Here is a 25,151-nt window from a genome sequence, read left to right on the forward strand (position 1 = left end):
CTGCTCAGAAAATTCAATTAGTACAGAAAGGGGTAGCTAGGCTATTGACTGGTACTGGCTACAGTGAACACATCTCACCAGTACTGAAAGAACTCAACTGTCTTACTATGCTTCTGGGCACAATTCAAAGTGCTGATTGTAACCTTTAAATCTCTTTAGGGCTTGGGGCTAGGGTACCTGGAGGACTTGCATATGAGCTTGCCTGGATCTTCATCTGAGGTCCTTCTCCAGGTGCTCCCATCTTCAGAGGTGAGAAGAGTGATGACTTGACAGAGAGTCCTTTTTGGTGGTTGCCTCATTTATAGAACGCCCTCCCCAGAGAGGTCTACATATGCTAATGTTTAGGCACCAGCACAATGCTAAGGTTTAGGCACCAGCAAGTAAAGACTTTTTTATTTGCCTAACCCTTCCTATGTATTGTAAATTTGTGTTATTCTTCACCTGCCATCTTATATTGTTCTACTTCATATTGTTTTATCTGTTGCTAAACTGGCTGGGTTTTTTAATTTTATGCTGCTTTCCTTTTTGGTTTTATTGTTTGTTATTTTTCTTCATTGTTTTCTTTATTGTTTATTTGATCATTTTATCATATTGACCCAGTCTGCACAATCAAACAACCCATGGTTCCCACCCACTTCACTTTCCTGAACAACCCAGGAATGCCCGTTCCTGGTTTGTTAGTGTTACATCCAAACCTGGAAACTCTGGGTTGTTTAGGGTTAAACAATTCAGAGTTAACCCATAGTTTGTTGTTGGGTTAACTCAAGTTTAACCCCTAAACAACCCAGAGTTTCTGGGTTTGGACATAATGGTAACAACCCAAGAATGAGTCATTCCTGGGTTATTTCGGGAAGTGGAAGCGAGGAGTGTGCAAGAGGCAGCACACTTGCTTGCCACCACATGACCACAGCTAACTATGTGTTAAACAACCTATAGTTAGCCATTACATGCAAACGGTGTCAGAGTGAAATGCTTTGAAAGCAAATTGACTAAAAGATGGTTCATAAATGTTGGAAATAAATAAAATTAAAAAATAAATATACACATAGCTGATGCATTACATTTCCAATGCAGAAGTGATATCTCTGTAAGAAAATAGTTGTGTATCAAGTGGCCTGTTGTGACAGGCTGGGAGCTATTGCAACACTCTGTTCATAACTTGGGGCATTAACTGGGGGAACCTGGATTCAAGTAATCTCTGCTTTGCCAGACTGTTAATGACAGGCAGAGCAATCTTAACCCCCAAGGAACAGCCATCTGAGGGCCAAACTAAATGTTCTCCCTAGCACACATTGTGGAGCTCTTCGTGCTAGGTCTCTTGACCTTTGTGTAAGTGCACAGGGATCCAATATGGGTGGAATCTGATGGAGAAGTTTTGTTAACTCCCCCTGTGGGACTGTGTGGAATTTTGGGATGAAAATGTAGTAGGGGGCAGCTTAAAGCCTCCTCTTCTGAAGCACTGTGGTCCCAGTCTGAATTGGGGCCATGTGTGCTTATATGGAGGTAAAGAGATCTAGCACATAATGTGTGCTGGAGAGAGCGTTTAGTTTGGTCCTGAGGCAAGTTAGGATGAAGCAGAGTGTCAAGGGCTCCTTGGAGGTCTCTCTCTGTCTAAACCAGTAGCCAAGTCCAGACACAGACAAATGGATTCTTTTCAAAGCTTTATTCCTCTTTTACAACTTAACTCTACTGTTAGCAACTAGATATGAGCAGCAGAGTACCTATGCCCTAAGTTGGAACAGTTGGTCCCCGTTTGAAAGGGAATTAATGGCAGACCCCTGAATATAAGGACTAGGGAGAGTCCCTCCCCTTTTCCCTTGGATTCTCTGGGCGCAACCGTTCTTTGAGCGCCAACCGGGCGCTACGCCTCCTTTCCGCGCTCTCCATTTGGCGCTGCTCTCTGCGTCTGCGTCGCGCATCCACCAAGTCTGCTATCTGTGCTTGGTCACTCCCTGGACTGCTTTCAAGTCTAGGAATGCTGGTGGGAGGAATCTCCGTCAGCTGTTGGTCCTGGGAAAGAGGAGCACACTCCTCTCCCAGGAGTGACTGCTCTTCCTCAGAATCAGAACTACTCTGGGATTCTATGGGCTCAGTGTCCACCCTGACACAGAGGTAGCCCTCTGCCAGTAAAGAGGTCTTCCACTGGGCAGTAAAGAGGATTTCCACTGGGGGGGCAGCACGTCTGCTCCAGAGACCCCCATAATGTCCATGGAAAGGTCGGCCACCGTAAATCTACTCTGACAGTAGGCTCCAAATGGGGTGCTCCAGGCTTGGGGTCCAAAGTTCTTTATTACCCTGAGAGGGCCTGGAGCTTGTGTAGCGAATCCCCACTACTGGTTTCAAGGGGGCGGGGGGAGACATAAAAACTGTCAGGCTAAAAAGCATGATAAAGCCACCACACACACAGACACACACACCCCGCCACCCCCATTCCCACCCTGGCTGGCATGAACTGTCTGGGCCTTTTAAGTGGTGGGCAATCTATCACTTCACTCCTTGTTCCCAAGCCCATTAGAATTTCTTTCTTGGGCCAGTTTTCTTCAGCTTCCATTTTCTATCTGTGCAGTGAGGCTCGTTCCATTGAAGAATGTAAACATTCAGGTTCTACAGTGTTGCGAAGGAGGAAAAATTAAGCAGAATAGGGGTGACTAGTGGGACTGCTGGCTAAAAAGGCAAAATAAAATCTGCATGGAAATATCTCTCACCTCTTGGTCTCTCAGCTGACAACCAACATCACATTTTTCTTTTTCATACGTGAAACGGGCAGATAAGCATCAGCATCTCATATCAAAGAACCAATGAGGTTTCAAAGCTTATCTGAAGATGCCATGTCCAAGTGAGTGAGAAAGAGGGCTTTAAGAACCAGGGCAGCTGTTCTCTGATATAGTCATTCATGATGAGGCTGTTTAGGCAGTTGAGTGGCAGAACCAGGAATAGACCCAGGTGCTTCTGATTTCCAAAGAAGTGCCCTCTTGAACTACAGGTTAGTATATTGAACACTGAGCATGCAAGAGTGGCATCTTTATTCTATAATTGCCAAGTTTCACCGTTGGTGGGGTGGTGGTGGTGGTGGTGAGAGGCCTCAAATGTACTCCGACAGCTTTCTGTCAATCATATCTTTGCTTCTCACTTCCACTGCGCTGAGGCCCTTGAAGCAGAAATACTAAAGCCTTCCCAGCAGATGGCCCTCTTTCTCTATCTTTTGCTCATTTTCATCATTTCTCCTGGGTCAGAAGATACTTACTTAACACAGTAGCAGCCTCAGAGACTGCAAGGCCCCTTTTGCCAATGTAGTTGAAATGTGATGAATATAAATGTTGCTGTGGGTTTGTGACTCATAGGTTTTTTGTGGGGAATGCCTTCATAGGAAGCCTCTCTGTCCAGTTGGCGGGGGAGGGAAAGGTCACAGCAAGGACTCTGCAGCATTGGCTGACGGCCACCTGGTCCAGCATGGAAAATGGTGTGGTGCTGCAGAGGTAAGGTTGCTGAGTCCCTGCCAGCCAGGCATCTGTGGAGTAGTTGAGGCTTGGGAGGGCGGCAGGGTGATGATTGCAAAGCAATGCCTGCAGAGTCCCGTAGGGACCAGATCATGCTGCAGATCCAGCATGAAGCTACTTCTCTATTGAGACGCATGCTGGCAGAGGTTCCAAGTGTCTCTCTCTCTCCCTCCTTCCCTCCTGGAATGGCAAATCCCATCAGGCTTTAAGCCCTGTGACAAGGCAGTCAGAGGGAAGACGAGTGTCTGCCTGCTGGGGTAGGGTGTTCTTCTCCATGCTGGTGGAGCTCGGGTTTCATTAAGCTGGCCCATTTGTCCTTTCAGCACAGAGACACCTGTACAGCATCTGGCAGAGCTGGGTGGACTTGCACTGTCTTTGGATGCAGGTAAGGTAGTGCAGCAGCTTGGGGATGGAACAGGGTGGCCATACAGGCATCGCCAAAAAAAGAGGACACAGATCTGCATACAAGTTTAACGTGCTGATTTATGTGTATAGATACAAATGTAGAAATAATTACTATAATTTTAATAGAAATGCAATACATCTCACCATAGTGGGAGAGTCTGTGACCAGGTGACCTGTGTGCCTGCTCAGTCTGCTGTCCAGGTCCTAACTGTTGATGGGCAACTTCAAGCCCACCCCACCCCGCCCCCGCCGCTTCCTTCTGCATTACCTTCTTACAGTTCTTTATCATTAAACTGGACTTTAACTGGACAGCCATTCAAATAGAGGACCATCCTCTGTAAAATGGAACACATGGCTATCCTAGGATGGATGAAAGAATCTATAGCCCAGGAGTAGGATGGTGTTATTCTGTTCCTCACTTTCACAGGGCACTAGCCTGATGTGGTTTGTTAGGACTGCCAAAAGCTTGGAGCTGATAGTGGCCGGTAGGGTCTTTATCACTGACCAGCTGTCTAGGGCTCACAGCCCGAAACCCACAGCATGTCAGATGCCCTTCTGAGAGGCAGCCCTCCGACAGGTGATCCCTTGTATGTGTTGCGCCAATAGAATGTGTTCTTCTTGCATGGCTTCATTACAGACTGTGAACAGCATCTCTTAGATCAGTCACTGGTCCAGCACTCTATGACCTTCTCACATTCCTATTGGCCAGGGCAGAACACAACACAAAGACTCTCTCGCTTTTCTAGTGCCCTTCTGCTCTCATCCCTCTCCCTCTTGTCCTACCATCATAGCACTTCCCAGCGACAATGGAGCCAATGCCCACTTGACATGATCTACACATGTTTATCTTGCATGCAGTGGCAGCTTGAAACAGCCTCTGCATGGTTATTTACTCCTGCTGAGACACATAAGATTCCTGCCACTTTTTCCTGTACTTGATTCCCCAGGAACAATGGCCAGTTTGGAAGGAGACTCAGAAAGAGTGGTGGATGAGAGAAGGCAGAGCTCTGATAACACAAACACGGTGAGTGATGCTAGTACTCTGTTACCTTTATTGACATTCTTAATGGGGTTCTCACATTTTTTCCAGTTTTATGTGCTGATCAGGCCCAGGAGTGGTGTGCATATTATCTGGGGCCTCCCTTCCTCTAATCCCCTTGCCAACTGGAACCTACCTGGCTCTACCCTACAAACATTTGTCTGTGAAACAGATATCCCAACACCCTTGTGGAGGACATATTTCCATCCTGCTGATACTGCTCATTACAGCCTGCTGTATGGAGTTGCATCATGGTGGTTTCACTTGTGTCACTTCTTTTCCCCAGGAGAATCTTAGCCATGCCATCACCTGAGGGGTGTGTGTGCATGCCTTTATATTTGCATTGCCGGTAGCTACTGTTCTCCCTTCGCAGCCTTGTGCTATGATACCCCAAGTGCAAGCAAAGAAGGACAGCACTGGGAGCAGAGAACTTGCCGTGCGCTTAGAAGAAAGTGGTGAGAGCAATGAAGGTTGGTGAGTGAGTCTTCACTGTTGCTTTTGTCATTTACTCTCCTCCCTTTGGAGTGTCCTCCTCCTTTGCCCTCTATTCATTCCTTACCTTTCCCTCCTGTTATTATTTTAATGTACTTTATATCTTCTGGAATCTGTAATTCATTCTCTTCCAGCTTGTTTCTCTCCCTTCTACTTTCCCCTTTTACTTCCTTCTCTTTCCATTTCCAACTCTCTCCTTCCCAAAAGAATCAGTGTGTTCCTTTCTCAGCCCCAAGGAGGGTGCTTCCCTCCATTGTAGGTTACCGTGAGCTCTCCGTAGTGTGCTCTGCACAGTTCTTGTCCTACCATCCCCAACACCCACTATTCCTATTGATGTCTTTCTTCACCCTTGTTGCTCTCCTTTGAGCGCTTCTGCTTTCTTGAACTTTCTTGTTTAGTGTTTCCAACTGAAAGCCACAAACCATAGGCAGCTAAAACCCACCTCCACTTTGAGCTGTATCCAGTCTCATGAGATGCAGTGCGCTGTTGTGCAAAGGTCTGCACGTTTTGCATGGCTTTCAGTTTCAGGCTTTTCTCCCCACCCTCCTAATATCGTTCTTGGCTCTTTCTTTAATTGAACTGTTTTTATATGGGCAACAAGAATCTGTATTTTGCAGTTGCACCATTAAAAACAAAGAAGCCTACCGTGTGAGAATTGTGCTTACTACGACAAGCTTTGACTCTTTGCAGGTACTATATAGACACACCATGGCAATTCTGTGTTGGCACCTTGTTGGCATCTGCAGTTCAGATGACATGTTGATGTGCATTAGGGAGTGGGTGTTGGAGGGTGAATGTGCATTGAGATCACCACTGATCAGAGATGAGCATGCTGTACAGGCATGACTGTAGCCTATTTAACGAGCTTAACTAGTCTAGGAAAAATGCAATCAGATCAGGTTCTATAGCAGGGGCAATGAACCTCTTTCAGCCTGAAAGCTGAATTCAATTTCGGACAAGCTCTTGGGGGCCACATTCCAGTGGTGGGCGGGGCTGAAGGGAAAACAGGGTGGGGCCAAAGGCAAATGGGGCAGGGCCAAAATACAAAAAACACCAGCATAGTTTAGCTTAATGCTTTTAGTGTTGGTAACTAAGCCTTAGGAGAGGGATTTCAACCTTTTAGAATGGCGGTGGGGGGGAACCACACAAAAGCTGGGAAACTACAAAATAATTTGTGGTCAGAGGGGAGGGGAAGGGGAGCGCTGGAGGAAAGAGGCATGGGCATCTGGGATCCCAGTCCAGAAGCCAGGATTGGGACCCCAGGTGGGCTGGATTTGGCCTACGATCCTGATGTTCTGCATCCCTGTTCTATAAGATAGACTCCTATTATAGTCTGTGGAGAAGGGTGAAGCTGTGGAGCCGGGGCTGTGTGCGTGCCATGATTCCATGGGAGCACAGAAAATCTGCACAATGGGTTACTGGGTACAGACTTTCCTGAGTCCCTTACCTTTAATATTTTTAAAAAGCAAATTTCTAAGCCTTCAGGTTGTGAAGGTATGCTTGAAAGTGTATAGGTAAGGTCTGTTAAAATCTTGGAAGAGCCTGTAGTTTGGTCCAGTGGTTGGGGATGGGGCTTGAGTGCCTTGCTCCTCCCCATGATGAGCAAAAGTGTTATGAACATATTACACCAGTTCTTTTCACCTTCACCATCTCTTTCTGGGCCCATTCCAGGTTCCGTTTTTGACGTATAACGCCCTGCATGGCTTTAGACCTCAGTACCTGAAGGATTGCCTCCTCCCAAATATTCCTACCTGTACTTTAAGATAATCAATGGAGCCCCTTCTCCAAGTACCTTTTCAACTGGGAGCTCAGAGGTGGCTACACAAGAGAGAGGCGTTACTTGTTGTGGCTCCTCCAGTTATGAAATACTCTCCCCTGTGAAGCTTGCCTGTCACCTACATTTGGTACCAGGGAAGGACTTTCAATCATCCAAGCTTTTAAAGTGTTTATTAATGTTTGTAATATTTTTATTCAGTTGATATTACTGAAGTATTGAAAAAATAGACTCACTTTACATTAGTGTTTTAGCCATATGTGATTCCTCTTGTGTTCGTTATCTTAATAAGAGTATAGTTCTTTGTGTTACTTTTTACTTGTTGATTTTAGTGCTTAATTTGATTTATAGTTAGATACATTTTAATTCTAAGTTCCTTTCTCTGAGAATATTTTTGGTATAGAGTGGCTCATAATTAGTATGAATAAATAATGGTGCACAATATGAAAACAAATGGCCAAATTTGGCATGATTTATGTTTGCTGCTGAGTTGAATTTGTTAGGAACAGAATTTGGCTTACTTGGTATGGCATTTCCATGTTTGTAGCGCACACTATACCCAAGAATGGAGAACTCCAAATGATTTGTAAAAGACCATGGTCTCCTTTACCAGCTTCTCTTTCTTGTACTTTAATTTCTGCTTTGTCTGAGTTGCCCTTTTGCTTTCATTCTCCTGTCCTCCTTCCTATAGTGAGCCTCTTACTTTCTACCTCTTCTATATTTAGGAACTCCGTTGGGACCTAGGATGGAGTCAGGGGAAGGGAAGCAAACATCTGGAAGTGATGGTATTCTCTGTGTTATGTTCTGTTTGCTGGCTGAAGTGAAGAACAATGGATGCTTCAGTCCCTTCTTTAGTAGGGACTCTATCCTGAGAGGCAAACAGCTGGATTCAAGCTAGCCTTGTCTTTATCCATCTGATCCTGGATCTATAAAGCCCTGGCAGCTGTTAGCAGTAGCTGGTATCCTGTAAATCAAGTGTATGATACACAGTAACCTGTAAATCATGTGCTTTTGACCAGCCTCCAGCTACTAGTCTACCATGCCTTGGCATTTTCCAGTCAAATAGGAAAATCTCACAAGGTCAGCCAAAGACTCCATCTGGCTCTGGTTTATGCTCTATTCCAAGACTAATTTTTTTTTCTTTCCTTGTCTAGACACAGATCCCTCTGAAGACTCGCTGACTACCTCCATGATGGAGCTTTCTGTGCTGCAAAGGTTGGGCCTGCATAGGTAGGAGGCTTCCATATGGCTGCCCATTTCTTGTGACCATGATCTTAACATTCCATCTTGGGTGGAAGCAAATAGCTGCATTTGGGATTATATCAAATTTAGCAACAGAACCTCAAAGAAGATTGTAAGGAAGACCTCCCCAACCTGATGTCCTCCAGATGTTCTGGACTTCAACCCCCATCAGCCCAGCCAGCCTGGCCAATGGGCAGGAATGCTGAGAGCTGTCATCCAAAACATCTGGAGGGCACCAGGTTGGGAAGGCTGATTGTAAAGCCATGGAGAATCTTTCCATATTATTGCCAGGGCTATTCTCTTGTATACCTCATGCTAATATTGGCACTGAAATCCATCCAAATGATTTCCATCTAGATCCTCTGAACTATTACCATCAGAGGTTCTGTAAACAGGAAGAACAAGGATGCAACAGGTTGCCCCTAAGGATGGGAATTTTTTTTCTGCATCTGGTGACTGGCTCTCTAGCTTCTCCATAGCAGCCTTTCCCAGCTTGGTGCCCTCCAGATATATTGAACTACAACTCCCAGCATTCCTGAGCATTGGGCTCAGTGGCTGGGGTGATGGGAGTTGAAGTCCAAAACATCTGGAGGGCACCAGGTTGTGGAAGGCTGCTCTACAGCTTCAGCCTTTGGTGAAGCTATCCAGGTGGGAAGCCACAGACCTTCCCCTCTGTTTGGACTTGCCAAGTCTTGTCCCTCATAGCTCTGTATGTTTTTCCTCTGCAGGGTGGCTTTGACGGAGCAGGATGTGGAGGTGAGTTCTGCTGTCCCCCAGCGGTTGGATGTCAAGTATCCCCTTTTGTGCATATCTTTGGGTTGTTCCACAAAATATTCTGAGGTTCCCATCATCATTACACCAACAGCTGATAATGATAATAATTTACTTCAGTCTCACAGCCACTTTGGAGGCCTTTCCTTCTGACTGGCAGTTAGCCACTCACTCAGACCTTTATGATGCTCTGACTAACCACCTCTGGGTCTTGCTGCCCTTGACAGGGAACATCCCTTCTCAGCAATAGGTGCCCATATACTTGGGGCAGTGTTAGGTGCCCGAGCTGTTGCGCAGCCTATCTTGACACAGTTGGCAAATCCCTGCGTATCAGAGTGCTTTAATAATTCTTATTTCATTCCTGGCATACTCCAAGGGCCTTGCCAGGGAATATATAATGAGGAAAACCACACAGTTGATGTGCATCTGTTTGCGTGGGATCCAGTCCTCTTCCTGAAAGGAAACCCTTGTGTTTCGGTGAATAACACATATCCCCGGAAATGATATTGTAATATATTGTTGGTAGGGAAAAGCAGTTGTTTCTTCCACAAGCAGGGCCAGTCTGGAGAGTTGTCTGGAATGATTATGATTTTGAGACCTGCCTGGAATGTGGTTTCACAAGTGTCCACAGGCACCTATTAGGTGGCCGTGACATCACTGATGATGAGTGACACACGTCTTCCCCATCCCCACCCTATGCCCATGTCTTTTTGTGACCCTAACACATCTGAAGGGCATCTGGTTTGGGAAGGCTAACCTAACATGAATGTTCAGTCTGAGTAGTCTGTAGACAAAGTCTGGAAAAGCTTAATGTTTAAAAACCACACATTACATAGATACACACACACACACACACACACAGAGCAACCTGACTTTCCCTTGAAGCTTTTTCTAGATGATTGCTGAGGTGACAAGGGCCAGAAAACCTTAGTGCTATGCTATCTTTTTTTCCTTCAGACAATTAAAACATTTCAGCAAAAGGCAGACACACATCCTGGACTGGTCTTTCTTCTCTCCCAGCCCAGTCCATAAACATTTCCCCCCGCCCCAAGTTTTGGTTTTGAAATGGGGCTGGTGCGTTTTCCCCACTGAAGTCTATGCCTGCATTTGGAATTGTGGCTGAGTTTCCTCAGTAGTATGCCTTTCCTTGGCAGGCAGCTTTCGCACATTTGGCTCTGGCCTTCCGTTGTGACATGTTTACGCTGAGGCGGCGGGTGCAGGTAGAAGAGCGGGCAAGGAACACATCCGAGGAGAATATTCAGCAGGAACTGGCTCAATGCCGAGCAATGCTGCAGGTCAGTGAAGCCATTTTATGGCCTCTCTTGACCATTTGGCTGTTTCTCGTTGCGTTCCTAAGGGTGGGAATCTGGGCCCATCATTAGCATTGCATTTCCACAAAGAACAAAAGAGGGGGAGGGAGCAGCAGAGAATGAGTTGGATCCAGACACTGTCAGTTACAGTTGCACCCAATTGAAATCACTTGTCCCACTGACTAACATAGTTTGGAAGCAACTCCATGTCTGCAATGCAATTGACCAGGTTAAGTTTAAACCAGGGGTCCTGAACCTCTTTCAGCCTGAGGGCCAAATTAAGTTTTGGAGAAGCTCTTGGGAGGTGCCTTCCAGTGGTGGGCAGGGCCAAAGGCAGAAGGGGCAGGGGGAAAATACTAGTCTATTTTAGCTTCAGGCTCTTTACTGCCAGTAACTAAGCCTTTGGACGGGCATTTTAACCATTTAGAATGGAATAAAAACTGCACTAAACCTGGGAAACCACCAGATGATCAGGGTCAGGGGAGATGTGGGAACAACATGGTGATGTGGGAAAAGGGGCTTGGCCATCTGGGGAACCCCGGAGGGCCTGATCTGGCCTCCAAGCTTGAGGTTCAACATGCCTGGTTTAAAGATTTCTGCAAGCAACTTGGTTCATGTGTAATGCAAAGATCTAATCTTTGGGATTGCCTTTTTGGTCAGGTCTGGTGAAGAACCCCAAGCAGGACTTTAGCTGATATCCAGTTAACTCACAAATGGCCACCTTCTGTTTTTTATCCTGCCAGACGCTGGACCAGGCCTGTCTGGACACCAGGCACAAGGAACTGGTGGAACACTTGCAGAACAGTCTAACAGTCCTAGCAGCAGCAATTGAACGGGTCACCGTTGCAGCAGAGAAACTAGGAGCCGTCCATCAGGTGAATTCCTTTTGCTAGGGTCACAGATGTAAGACAAAGACACCACTAAAAAAATGTTACATCGAGCTCCTCTTGTACTATCTCCACCATGTGTCCGTGTGGTTGCCAGACAGAACCCAAAAGAGAAATCAAACATAATTGTTCCCAGTGTAGATCTTGCATTCAGGCCAATGGCCATGGTGGCTGGGGATGATGGTAGTTGTAGTCCAACACATCTGGAAGGCACCAGGTTGGGGAAAGTTGTCCTACAGGTTGGTCTCCACCTAGGGGAATATAACATCACCCCTGGTTAGATTTACATGACCAGGCCACATTCAAAACTAAAGAAATAGAAGCAACAATACTGAGCTGAGGCTTTGAAGCTCCTTAAAAAGAGTCCTGTACTTGTTTTGAGAGCTAATTTAGCACAATAACTAAGGGTGCAATCCTATGCATGTTTAGACAGAAAAAGAATTATGTCTAAACATGCATAGGATTGCACCCTAAGAGAATGAGCTGTTGACCAGGAAGTCCCCAGTACTAATCTTGCCTCTGCTTTTAATTTGCTAGGTGGCTTTTAGGCAATCCACTATATCTTGGCCTCAGTTTCCCCACCCCCGGTCTGCAATATAGGATAATTATATTATTTTGAAAGAATATATCTATCTTGAACTCTCTAAAATGCATTTTATTATTAATAATAATTAACAGTTCTTTGTTTTGATAGATACCTACTGTGGTGTCCATTAATCCAGCCTTCCCCAATCTGGTGCCCTCCAGATGTGTTGGACTGTAACTGCCATAATTCCTAGGCAGCATGGCCACATCTGGAGGGCACCAGGTTAGGGAAGGCTGCATTAGTCAATGCAAATTTGTGCAACCAGGAAAAGTCAAGTGTGAGGTCTAAGAATGAAGTGTGAGAAACCTCTTTTCAGGTAGGGCTGCCACTTATGCATCGCCACAAAAGAGGACACACGTTTGTATAAATGTGGATATGCTCATTTATAAAGAGGTGCAAATTTAGAAATAATTACTGTAATTTAAATAGAAATACAACACATCTAACCATAGTAAGGAACACCGTGACCATATGACCTGTGTGCTTACTCAGTCTGCTGTCCAGGCACTGTAGGTGTGTGACTCCCAAGTCCCTGCTCTCCTTTTGTAGCATTCTTTAACTCTAAACCAGTCTTGGCCCAGACAATTCTTCAAAAAGAGGACACCTTCAAACAGAAGACAGTCCTATGTAAAGCAGGGCTCACGGGCCACCCTATTTTAGGTTTTTTTCCATGCAGGTTGTGCTGGCTTTTTTGTATTTGCCCTAGCTTGCCCGGCTTTGGTGCAACCATCCTTTCATGTCACTTCCACAGGAGGCACGCATGAGCCGGGCCACAGAGGTGATGGTGCAGCATGTGGAGAACCTGAGAAGGCACCACCTCAGAGAGCACACGGAACTAGAGGAGATGAAGAGGCTGATCCAGCAGAATTCCCGCAACCGGCAGCTGGCAGAAAACAAGGGTGAGGTAGGCCCAGCCTTGGTGTGCAGGGCCAGCTTTGTGCAACTTTGGACGGAAAGCCAGGATATAATCATAGTAAAATACAAGAGCTGATGTGCAGGCAGAGGGGCCCTTGGGCGTGAGAAGGCACCTGACACTGGAGTGAATTCCCAGGGGCCATTTGTGTGGGGCTTGTTTTTTTCCAGCTGGTACTCCACACTGCAAAGATCTGCGCATGTCCAAACGGATTGTGAATGTACTTGTTTTTCAATAATGTGTCTCCAGATACCAGGCCAGTGAGAAGCAAGCTTTTGCTGTTCATTGATTCAGTTTAACTGTACATTCATCAGAGGTAAGGGTTCGTTCTGCTTCCAGAGGCAGAAAGACAGCTCTTCCCTACTGCTACCTCATAACCCCAACAGTAGGGTGGCCATGTGTCCTGCTTTATAGAGGACAGTCTTCCATTTGAAAGTGTCCTCTATTTGAAGCGCTGTCCAGTCCAAAGCCTGTTTAAAGATCAAGAGCCATAAGAAGGGAGAGCAGCAGGGGCCTTTGGTCAGTCTCCCCCACTATGGTCAGATATTCAATTTAAATTATAGTGTTGTTATAATTATAGTATTGTTATTTTTAAATTTACATCTACACATTTACATCTGTACATTTGCATCTACACATGTCCAGTGTGTGTAGATGCAAATGTGTAGATACAAATGCCTATACGCTCCCCTCCCTGTAACAGTGTCCTTGACAATGTTTGCGTGACTTGTGCCAGTTAAGCTGTTTGTGAACTGACTTGAAGCTTCATTCACCATAGGGTTGGAAGGGGCCTACAAGGCCATGCTGGCCTGCCCAATAGGGAAAGGTTATTGAGGGGTTTCTTTTTAGCTGGAGCCTCTTTTCCTTATTTAAATTGAAACAGACCTCTGAAACAAGCAAAGTTACTAAAGGGGCATCTGAAGCTTGTAGCAACTGACCATATTGTTACCACTTACTAGCTCATCAGTCCAGGATGACCTGAGCTTAAGGCTCAAGAACCAGCTGTGATAGGATAACGAGTTCCCTCCAGACTACTAAAGTTCACAGGTTCACAGATCTATGTTTGATGGGCAAACTACACCTGATGTTAAATGGCCTTTACCATGCAGGATTTTAAAAAATGTATATTGCATCAGTTAGGGGAGCTGCTGATTAATGGGATCAGAGCAGGGGAGATGAACACTTTCCTCTCCTGCTGCAGACCCAAGGAAAATCCCTCTTTTGAAGCTGGTGTTTTCTCTGGGGGTGAAACCCTCACTTTGGGATTTCCCCCAAAGCAAACACTAGTTTCCAAAGAGGGATTTTTGTCAGGTCCACAGGAGGGGGAGGAACGGTTTAATTCCCCATCCACTGCCTACTCTGATCCCATTAATTACCACCACCACCCCAGCTGATGCAATCTGCATGTTTTTTAAACCTGCATTTTGGATGCAAAGACATGGCATTTCACCTCAACTGTAGTTTGGGCCTTAGTTAGAATTGCTTTGTCATTGCTCTGTTTCACTACGGCGAGTGGAAAAGGCAAGGAACATTCCACTTTGGCTGGTTTCCCAAACTCTCATTAGTGTTTCCCTTAGAATATATTATCGTATTAAACATTTAATCACTTAACTTTCAAATAATTTTATTGAGATTTAAGTGGCAGGCAGTGTTGGGGAAGAGAGGTCCAGAAAACAAATCTTTTTTTAGGTGGGGGGAGGAGGCAGCATTCATCCAAACAACTCAGCTGAGTTTTACATCACTGCTGTGTGTGTGAGACAATTCACACTTTGATGCAGCAGTTTTGTTTGTCCTTCGTGCAGTGAAAAGTTGTAGTCCATGGAAGTGCAGCTCGGATGCATGCACTGATCCCACCCACTCCACCGTTGACCTTCTTGCATTGAGCAGGAAGGTCTGATGGGAGATTGTAACTAGTGATGTGTGAACTTACCCTGAGTGAGTTTATTTCCTCGGGGCAATATCCAACTCTGCTGCTATGCTTATGCAACTAGAGTAACACTAGCATAAATGACTTCTACTGCAATGCCTATAGGATGTGATAGAGTGATGGGTTTTCCAGGGAAACCTATCCCTCCAGCACATGCACTTTTAGAGGTCACTTATGCTAACACTATGTCAATTGGATAAGTGGAGCAGCAGTGTTGGGTCCTGCACTTGGAAAACAACAAATTGACCCATGTAGGCTTGGCCAAGAATTCTCCCTCAAAACAAACTTTCATTCTGTGTAACTGAGCTTTTGTAGATATGTGATATGAAACTGCATCTTGAGAGCTGTAGTTTGGAATCACGTAGAGTCTCCTCAGCCAGAGCTGCGATTGCAGTGGCAGTGATAAAGGAAGCTGCTAAGAAGACTGTAGGATGACTAAAAATTTACGGGAGGAGGGGTGCTGCCGAGTCCTCCTCCTCCTTGCGGAGCTAGAGTGGTGGTGGCCAGGAGGGAAGCAGCACTGGATTAGGCAAGGAAAAGATTAATCCAGTCAGTGCAGGACATGCGCAGAACTGCCAGATTAGGTAAAGAAAGGGTTAATCCAACCAACTCAGTGCAGGTGTGAAAATGGTTCTGTTTAGATAACAGACTGCGCATGCTCGGAAGCTCACAATCAATTCTGCCCTTAATAGCACATCCATAAACCTCCGGTCCAGGCTCATTAAAAAATGAGCATTATGAACAGGCCAACTCATTACGAAATTCATCAGCATCACGAAGTATAACCACGTTCAGTTGATGGCAATTACAGCCCTTCTTCCCCTTCATGGATCACTGCCTTGTTGTGGCGAAGGGGCTTGCGTAACTCAGTGAAGCCATAAGCTATGCCGTGCAGGGCCACCCAAGACGGACAGGTCATGGCAGAGAGTTCTGACAAAATGTGGTCCACTGGAGAAGGAAATGGCAACCCACTCCAGTATTCTTGCCAAGAAAACCCCATGGAACGTATCACAAGGCTAAAAGATATGACGCCGGAAGATGAGCCCCTCAGGTCGGAAGGTGTCCAATATGCTACTGGGGAAGAGCAGAGGGTATTTCCAAGTAGCGCCAGAAAGAGTGAAGCGGCTGGGCCAAACCCGAAAGGACACTCAGCTGTGGATGTGTCTGGCGGTGAAAAGAAAATCCGATGCTGTAAAGAACAATATTGTTTAGGAACCTGGAATGTCAGATCAATGAATCAAGGTAAGCTGGAGGTGGTCAAACATGAGATGGCAAGATTGAACATCGACATCTTGGGAATCAGCGAACTAAAATGGACAGGCATGGGCGAATTTAATTCAGGTGACCATCATATCTACTATTGTGGGCAAGAATCCCTTAGAAGAAATGGAGTAGCACTCATAGTCAACAAAAGGGTGGGAAAAGCAGTACTGGGGTACAATCTTAAAAATGATAGAATGATCTCAGTACGAATCCAAGGCAAACCATTCAACATCACAGTAATTCAAGTCTATGCCCCAACCACTGAGGCCGAAGAAGCTGAGGTTGATCGGTTCTATGAAGACCTACAACACCTTCTAAAACTAACACCAAAAAAAGATGTCCTCTTCATCATAGGGGATTGGAATGCTAAAGTAGGAAATCAAGAAATCACCGGGATGACAGGCAGGCATGGCCTTGGTGTACAAAATGAAGCAGGACAAAAGCTAATAGAGTTTTGCCAAGAGAACATGCTGATCATAGCAAACACTCTTTTCCAACAGCACAAGAGGCGACTCTACACATGGACATCACCAGATGGTCAATATCGAAATCAGATTGATTATGTCCTTTGCAGCCAAAGATGGAGAAGCTCCATACAGTCAGTAAAAACAAGACCTGGAGCTGACTGTGGCTCAGATCATGAGCTGCTTCTTGCAAAATTTCGGCTTAAATTGAAGAACGTCGGGAAAACCACTAAACCGTTCAGGTATGACCTAAATCATATCCCTGATGAATATACAGTGGAGGTGAGGAATAGATTTCAGGGATTAGACCTGATAGACAGAGTGCCTGAGGAACTATGGACGGAGGTCCGTAACATTGTTCAGGAGGCAGCAACGAAATCCATCCCAAAGAAAAAGAAATGCAAGAAAGCAAAGTGGCTGTCTGATGAGGCTTTACAAGTAGCTGAGGAAAGAAGGGAAGCGAAAAGCAAGGGAGAAAGGGGAAGATATACCCAACTGAACGCAGAGTTCCAGAGAATAGCAAGGAGAGACAAGAAGGCCTTCTTAAATGAACAATGCAAAGAAATCGAGGAAAACAACAGAATGGGAAAGACTAGAGATCTCTTCAAGAAAATTGGAGATCTCAAGGGAACGTTTTGTGCAAAGACGGGCATGATAAAGGACAAAGAAGGCAGGGACCTAACAGAAGCAGATGAGATTAAGAAGAGGTGGCAAGAATACACAGAAGAACTATACAGGAAAGATCTGAATGTCCCTGATAGCCATGATAGTGCGGTCACTGAACTTGAGCCGGACATCCTCGAGAGTGAAGTCAAGTGGGCCTTAGGAAGCATTAGTAACAACAAAGCTAGCGGAGATGACAGTATTCCAGCCGAACTATTTAAAATCCTAAAAGATGATGCTGTTAAAGTGCTGCATTCAATATGTCAACAAATCTGGAACACTCAACAGTGGCCACAAGACTGGAAAAGGTCAGTTTACATTCCAATTCCAAAGAAGGGCAACGCCAAAGAGTGTTCAAACTACCGCACAGTTGCGCTCATTTCACATGCCAGCAAGGTGATGCTCAAAATCCTACAAGCTAGGCTTCAGCAGTATGCGAACCGAGAACTACCGGAAGTACAAGCTGGGTTTAGAAGAGGCAGAGGAACTAGAGATCAAATCACCAACATTCGCTGCATCATGGAGAAAGCAAGAGAATTCCAGAAAAATGTCTATTTCTGCTTCATTGACTACGCTAAAGCCTTTGATTGTGTGGATCACAACAAACTGTGGCAAATTCTGAAAGTGATGAGAGTACCAGACCACCTTACCTGTCTCCTGAGAAACCTGTACGAGGGTCAAGAAGCAACAGTAAGAACCAGACATGGAACAACCGATTGGTTCAAAATTGGGAAAGGAGTACGACAAGGCTGCATATTGTCACCCTGCTTATTTAACTTATATGCAGAGTACATCATGAGAAATGCCGGGTTGGATGAATCAGAGGTCGGAATTAAGATTGCTGGGAGAATTATCAACAACCTCCGATATGCAGACGATACCACCCTAATGGCAGAAAGCGAAGAGGATCTCAAGAGCCTCTTGTTGAGGGTGAAAGAGGAGAGTGCAAAAGCTGGTTTGAAACTCAACATTAAAAAAACGAAGATCATGGCATCTGGCCCCATCACTTCCTGGCATATAGAAGGGGAAGAAATGGAAGCAGTGACAGATTTTACTTTCTTGGGCTCCAAGATCACCGCAGATGGTGACTGTAGCCATGAAATTAAAAGACGCTTGCTCCTTGGGAGGAAAGCTATGGCCAACCTAGACAGCATAGTAAGAAGCAGAGACATCACCTTGCCGACAAAGGTTTGTATAATCAAAGCTATGGTTTTCCCAGTAGCAATGTATGGCTGTGAGAGCTGGACTATAAGGAAGGCTGAGCGCCGAAGAATTGATGCTTTCGAACTGTGGTGCTGGAGAAGACTCTTACGAGTCCCCTGGACTGCAAGGAGGTCAAATCAGTCCATCCTAAAGGAAATCAACCCTGAGTGCTCATTGGAAGGACAGATAATGAAGCTGAAGCTCCAATATTTTGGCCACCTAATGCGAAGAGAAAACTCCCTGGAAAAGACCCTGATGCTGGGAAAGACTGAAGGCAAAAGGAGAAGGGGACGGCAGAGGATGAGATGGCTAGATAGCATCACGGATGCAATGAATATGAACTTGAGCACGCTCCGGGAGAGAGCGCAGGACAGGAAGGCCTGGCGTGCTATGGTCCATGGGGTCACGAAGAGTTGGACACGACTGAACGACTGAACAACAACAACAACAACAGCCCTTCTTCCCAAGACTGGGAGCCCTGATTGCGTGGCTTTCCCAACTGCAGGGAGGCCTGTAAGCGCAACCAGCCGAATATGGATACAATCTCCTTTCAGAACTTCCTGTTCAGTGTATGGAGGTCAAGGGTAGAGGGTGTGGTCCCGGCGCACACATCCCCTCATCCCCTTCACAGATGCAGGTTATGAAGGCCTGAATAGGGCTCTAGATTCCAATGCGTTGCCACCTAGACACACACAGTATGGAGTGGGGATGTATATCTCCAAGCAACTCGGGAACAGGATTAGCCCTACCTTCCTGGCATGGGTCCTCTGCATGTTTTAGTGATTTGCATCATCCTTAATGCTTTTGGTGTATAGGTGGCTAACATGACTGCTGCATATAGTGGGAATTATGTATAGTTTGCAGTTTCATCTGAGCAGGGAAACGATGGTTACCAGCTTCAGCACGAGCTATGGTTTTAAAATCAGTTAACCATTGATTCCTGGTTCTAATGAAATAGCAAACTATGGTTAATTAGTGTGCAATCCTATGCATCTTTAGACAGAAATAAGTCCTACAACTCCCAGCATTCCCCAGCCAGCCCTGCTGGGATGGGGAATGCTGGGGAATGCTGGGAGTTGTAGGACTTATTTCTGTCTAAACATGCATAGGATTGCGCCCTTAAAGACTTAAGCAATCTGAACTGGGACACTGTTACTTGACCATGTTTTTATTTCACTGACAATAGCATAACGTACATTCTAAGTACACTTAAATGTTCACATGAAAATGAGACAATATTATTATTATTATTATTTATTTTGTTTATATCCCACCCTTTTATTTATATCCCACCGCAAGGGGTGACTACATTCCATATAAAATAGTACAACATATAAACACCATTAAAATAAAGTACACTTTAAATATGACCCCCAAAAGTGGAAACATGGACAAACATTTGGTTACAAAGGCAGAAACCAAATAAGACTAAACAAAGACTAATAAGATGCAATAGAATATCCTAAATACCTCTATTATTTCCGAACAGTCACTGAACCAATGAACCTAGATTCTCTTCCAGAGTTCTCAGAGTCTAAAATCTGGGATCCAGCAATAATTTAATCCCCAATCGACCAGTATGTTTACCCATAGTACACTTTGCATGGGCTTTAAGCACAGGTGGTGTTTGTTTTAAAAATAATGGCAATGGACAGTCTTTTAAAATAATGAGAATCAAGTTTATACGAGGTCCCATCAATCCAAGGGACCAGGAGATAGATAGATTTAATTAATTAATTTCTATGCCGCCTAATAGCCAAAGCTCTCTGCACTTCCTATACGACCAAACCAAGGCATAGAACAGCCTAAGAAGATGTAGTGATTGCCTTTAGGAACATAGGAAGTTGCCTTATACTGAATCAGACCATTTGTCCATCTAGCTCAGTATTGCCTACAGCAGCCTTCCCCAACCTGGTGCCCTCCAGATGTTTACTTATTTATTTCATTTATATCCCGCCTATTTTCCTCCTTAAGCAACCCAAGGCAGCATACATAGTCCTCCTCCTCCTCCATGTTATCCTCACAACAACCACCCTGTGAGGCAGGTTGGGCTGAAAGTCTGTGACTGGCCCAAAGTCACCCAGTGAGCTTCCATGGCAGAGCGGGGACTAGAACCCAGATCTCCCGGCTCCCAGCCCAACACTCTCGCCACTACACCACGCTGGCCTGCAACTCCCAGCATTCCTGACCGTTGGCCATACTAGCTTTGGCTGATGGGAATTGAAATCCAAAGAAAGGCTGCACTACGCAGACCGGCAGTGGCTCTCCAGGGTTTTTAGACAGTGGCATTTCCCAGCAATACCTGGAGATGCCGGGGATAGAACCTGGGACCTTTTGTATGCAAAGCATATGCTTTACTGTGAGCTATGACCCTTTCCCTAAGGGCCTGTCTTTGTCTCCGTAGATGATGGGGAGCAGAGGCTGAAGCTTCCTACAATGCGACTGTTCCAGCAGGTAAGGAGGTGCTGTGGGGAGACTATGTCCATCTCCTCAGCTGTTCCATGGAACTCAGCACCAGCCCTTTAGTTCCCTGAAGCCAAGTCATAGTAGTGGAAGTAGAAGCAGTCTACTTGGGCCAGTCATTTGGCTTCATCATCCCGAGGAGGGGCAGCCAAGTCTGTTGCATTGGGTAGATTCCACGGCTTTGGTGCTGCACCAAAATAAAACAACCCCTTCAGCTGGAGCAAGGCCTTGTGTTGGCACTGGTGTCTTGCCCTTGAGTTAAAGAAGCTGCTGTGAGTTGACAACAGTTGCAGGATGATGGTGGAAACTGTGATGTGAACTCCATCTTGGTTAATGATAGGTAAATGGTGGCCAGGCAATTGATCAGGCCCTGAGGCACTTCCCACCTGACCCCCAGTATAGCCCCTCCCATCTAAGGATCTTTCCCCTTTATTTTGTGACTCAGCCACTTTCTCACACATAGAGCTTTGAGACAAGCAAAAGGCCCTTTGATGCCTTCCTCCCCAAGATGAACAGCGAGAGAGGCTTATGCAAAGCTCCCCTGCTCCCTGCCCTATGCATTTCTGCCTTGGATTGTGCACGCGAGAAAATGGCTAACAGGGCTAAACAACTGTCCAGTGCATAAAGAGAACAGAGCCTGGTTTGTGCTTTGCCCTGGATAGAAAGGTGTTAAAAGAGTCTTCGTCTGTGTCCCAAGCCCTGCTTAAGCCCAATACGAGGCGCACACATTTAAAAAACAACACACACCTCTTACCTGTGCACATGGCCAGGGTCACCTTTATACTGGGTTGCTAGCGTTGATGACACTTGCAGAATTAGCATCCTAGCATGGCATACACCTGGGCCACAGATGCTACATGTGTAGGCACCAGTGTCCTGGTGATGCCGCCATAAGGTATCCTGCATAGGGAAGGGGTTTGGGTGGCTGTTCGGTTGTTTTTACCTGTCTGGTATCTTGTTTAAGTCAAGCCCCAGAGTGGGTGCCTGAGGTGCCTGATCAGGAAATGGCTTTGCCAAAGCTTTACACTGGGAAGGTGGGGTGGGGGTGAGCCCTTTGCCTGCAGCTTGGCTTGCCCAGATGATATGAGTCAGTAGGCAGAGCTGACATTTTTGGCCCTTCAACTTTTGTTCAATTCAAAGTATGGTCCATATTGCAAGTGAGCTGCTAGCTGTTAGAGCATAAGCTGGGGTAGGCAACCTGGCGCCCTCTGGGTGTTTTGGACTACAACTCCCATAACCCATGACCATTGGCCATGCTAGCTGGGGATGATGGGAGTTGTAGTCAAAAATGTCTGGATAATACCAGGTTGTCTGCCTATGCATCAGCTAGAATTTTTGTTGGGAAGGGGCCCTAAGGGGACACTGGAATCAATTCAAACTCACTTGAACCTCAGTGGAGATGGCCCAATATGTTCATTGTTTAATTGCACTAAACATGAATAAAATAAAGTTTAACTGAATAAAAAAAATGCCTGCTGATTATTCTAGTTCCTTTGCACTCATTGGCCAAACATGGAAAAGTAGGAATAGGCTTCCTTCTCCCTGAGCAACTGGGTAGAACACCACCTGCACACTTTTCTATATACCCTCACAAGCAAATGGGCTAGAGGGCTCTTTAAATGAAGACTGCAAATTCAGGGAAGTGGCCTAGAATATCCCTGAGGGGACCATCCCTGGCCCTCACCACAGAGCTCCCTGTGGCTACAGGCATTCTAATCAGGATTCTTTCTCTGCATCCTAGGGATCAGCTCGTCGTCGTGTCAGCATTGCAGTTATTCCCAAACAGTTGATGGTAAGGAATCCCTTCTTCTATCGTACTTTTTTGCAAGAAGGAATATGCCTGATCTTGTTGCTTACTTGCTTGCATTACACAAAGAGACACTGACATTCCCCTTGCTAATCTGCTGTTGCTTTTTAAAAATATTTTTGATTTGTAACCCATCTTTCTGCCAAAAAAAATAACACTCAAGGTGACTATCATGCATTCCACCCATGCTTCTCAGTCTACTCAGGACACTGTGTTGAATTCATCCATGAGTTTATCCTAAAATGAGAACATTTTTTAATCCCTGAAGTCAGAGAAGCGTTTATTAAGCTGCGTTTATTAAAGCTTATCAGTACTGAAGGCTGTGTCATTCCAAAGTGCCATTGCAATGCATAAGTTTGTCCACCTCCAGTGTGTTTCAGCTCCCAGCATGCACCTTTGGCATTGAGAGTGATGACATGACACAGTGTAGCTGGTGATGCTTTGGTGTTTGTTGATCTTATTCATTCTTTCGTAGTTGTTTCCCATTGGACAGCACCACAGTCAAGACCAGCCTTAGTTATGGTTCCCAGTGATTGCTCCAGATGCAGTGCTTGCTGTTTTAACAACTCTGGGGCAGCAGCAAGACACTGTACAGGAATAGGATTTTGCCCTGTCACTGCTGCCCCAGCAACAGGACAGGAGATTCTCTTCACCTACTCGCTGTGAAGCTGAAGCGGGAGGCCATCCTTATCCTATCCTCTTCAGGATGTAAAAAAAAATAGCCACACACAAAGCCCCAAATGTCAACAGAAGGAACACACATTCAGGTCTCTTGTAAAAAAAAAAAAAGAGAGAGAGCAGAAAATGGACGCCATAGCTTCAGTGTAAAACTTTGTAAAGCTCCATCTGTCCCACATTTATCTGACTCCTTGCTTTGTGCAGCTTTGTGCTTTCTTTAAAGTGAACAATCACTGGCAAAAAAGTGCTCTGTGCCAGCCAGCCTCTGTGACTTTCTGCTAGCTGCAGTGACCAAAATTCCTAATAGGCTAACCACAGAGCTGAAGTGGGCAACCTTCAGCCTGAAGGCCGCATGTCCTTAGCATCATGTCTTTAGCATCATCTGGCTCTCTGGATGCTGCGGGACATTTTCCACTTTGTGTGTGTGAGCATGTGAGTGCAAGTGATAAAGCGAGTATGAAGAAGACCCCACTCATGTTTGACTCTGGCTTTACCTCCTTTTGACTTTGGTTCCATCCACCATCAGATGTGGCACCCACCCACCACTGACTTTTCCTGTGGGTCAACAGCTCTTCATAAAAAAAAAAAATTCCCCACCTCTGCCATAGAGGATCAGCAGCCATGAGTCATCCCCATGATCTTTCCCAGATCCTGGGAGTTTGGGATATTACATTTGGGTTTTTCTTTAGTTGCTCAGGTTTTCAGGCTCTAATATACAAGGGCTAGAAACATGCTGCTATCAAATTAAAGCTGTAGTTCTCAGGATTGTATCAGTTCCCTACAAAATCTGCGAATAGGGTAGAAATAACATGGAGGCACATGATGCTTCTTTGCCACATGTCCTCTTTTGATCACAATCTTCTTTTTGCAGCACTTTCACAGCCCTGAAAATGGCCAAGACTCTGAGGAAGAAGCAGTTAAACCAACAGCAGTGAAGGAGGAATGCCCAGAAAGGTAGGGAGAGGCAAGAAGAGAAAGCTTCATACATATGTAGAAAATTGTCTTGCTTTGTCCCTGGCATGACTGGTTATCTGTGCTTACTCCCCGCAGACAATCCCACTGCCCCCAGGAAGACTCTGCTGACAATTACTTCATCCTGCAAACAGGGTCTTCCAGCTTCTCACAGCAGAGCCTGCAGAGGACAAACAGCGCTGAATGTGACATAGACAGAAGCCAATGCACAGGAGGGTAAGGATGATCAAGGCAACCTTCGTACTAGATGCGTCCTTGGAAAAAGCAACGTAACACCATTGCCTCCTGAGGAGCCTCTTAAATGAGAGCAGGCATCCGAGTGATGAGGGCATTAAACTGTGATTTGAGAAGCTTGCTTCCCAGCCGTGGGCTTCACCTTTGCGCCTTGCAGCGATTATTTTTGCCCTGAGTCTTTGAGTTCCCTGCAGCAAACATATACAGTGTGAATATCTTTAAAAACCTGTGTGCATGCACCCGGGAGCCCTGATGGGACCACAGCTCCCAGCACATGTACACAGGCAGTATCACAGGGTGCTGCCTGGGGGGCAATTTGTGGCCCTCCAGATATTTGGGCCTACAACTCCCATCATCCCTCACGAATGGCTAGGCTAGCTAGTATTGATGGGCGTTGTAGGCCCATACATCTGGAGGGCCACAAGTTACCCATCCCTGATCCAGCCCAATATTGTGGACACTGACTGATGCCCTCCAGGGTTTCAGGCAGGGCAATTTCCCTACCTGAAGGTACCGAGGACCTAACCTGGAACCTTCTGTGTGCAAAACACATGCTCCACC

General features: G+C 45.7%; 1 protein-coding gene across 2 annotated transcripts in view; it reads left to right on the forward strand.

Moving 5' to 3' along the window:
* LOC146348361 (inositol 1,4,5-triphosphate receptor associated 2-like) overlaps window positions 1-25,151 on the forward strand; it is a 31,314-nt gene that overhangs the window by 2,886 nt on the left and 3,277 nt on the right. The window contains exons 3-15 of one of the 2 annotated variants that reach the window (XM_084852920.1): window positions 160-249; window positions 3,821-3,882; window positions 4,850-4,926; window positions 5,315-5,411; window positions 8,362-8,437; window positions 9,178-9,205; window positions 10,375-10,515; window positions 11,274-11,405; window positions 12,755-12,902; window positions 20,841-20,890; window positions 22,641-22,691; window positions 24,256-24,338; window positions 24,435-24,572. In XM_084852920.1, coding sequence (XP_084709046.1) covers window positions 4,855-4,926; window positions 5,315-5,411; window positions 8,362-8,437; window positions 9,178-9,205; window positions 10,375-10,515; window positions 11,274-11,405; window positions 12,755-12,902; window positions 20,841-20,890; window positions 22,641-22,691; window positions 24,256-24,338; window positions 24,435-24,572 — 1,016 coding nt within the window. In that variant the 5' untranslated portion in view covers window positions 160-249; window positions 3,821-3,882; window positions 4,850-4,854. Of the gene's footprint in view, window positions 1-159; window positions 250-3,373; window positions 3,477-3,820; window positions 3,883-4,849; window positions 4,927-5,314; window positions 5,412-8,361; window positions 8,438-9,177; window positions 9,206-10,374; window positions 10,516-11,273; window positions 11,406-12,754; window positions 12,903-20,840; window positions 20,891-22,640; window positions 22,692-24,255; window positions 24,339-24,434; window positions 24,573-25,151 lie in introns of those variants that run through there. The other variant, XM_084852918.1, reaches the window with a different exon arrangement.

Source organism: Heloderma suspectum, chromosome 4 (assembly GCF_057233095.1).
Source record: "Heloderma suspectum isolate Gila_16-S chromosome 4, 16-S_ref, whole genome shotgun sequence".
NCBI lineage: Eukaryota > Metazoa > Chordata > Lepidosauria > Squamata > Helodermatidae > Heloderma > Heloderma suspectum.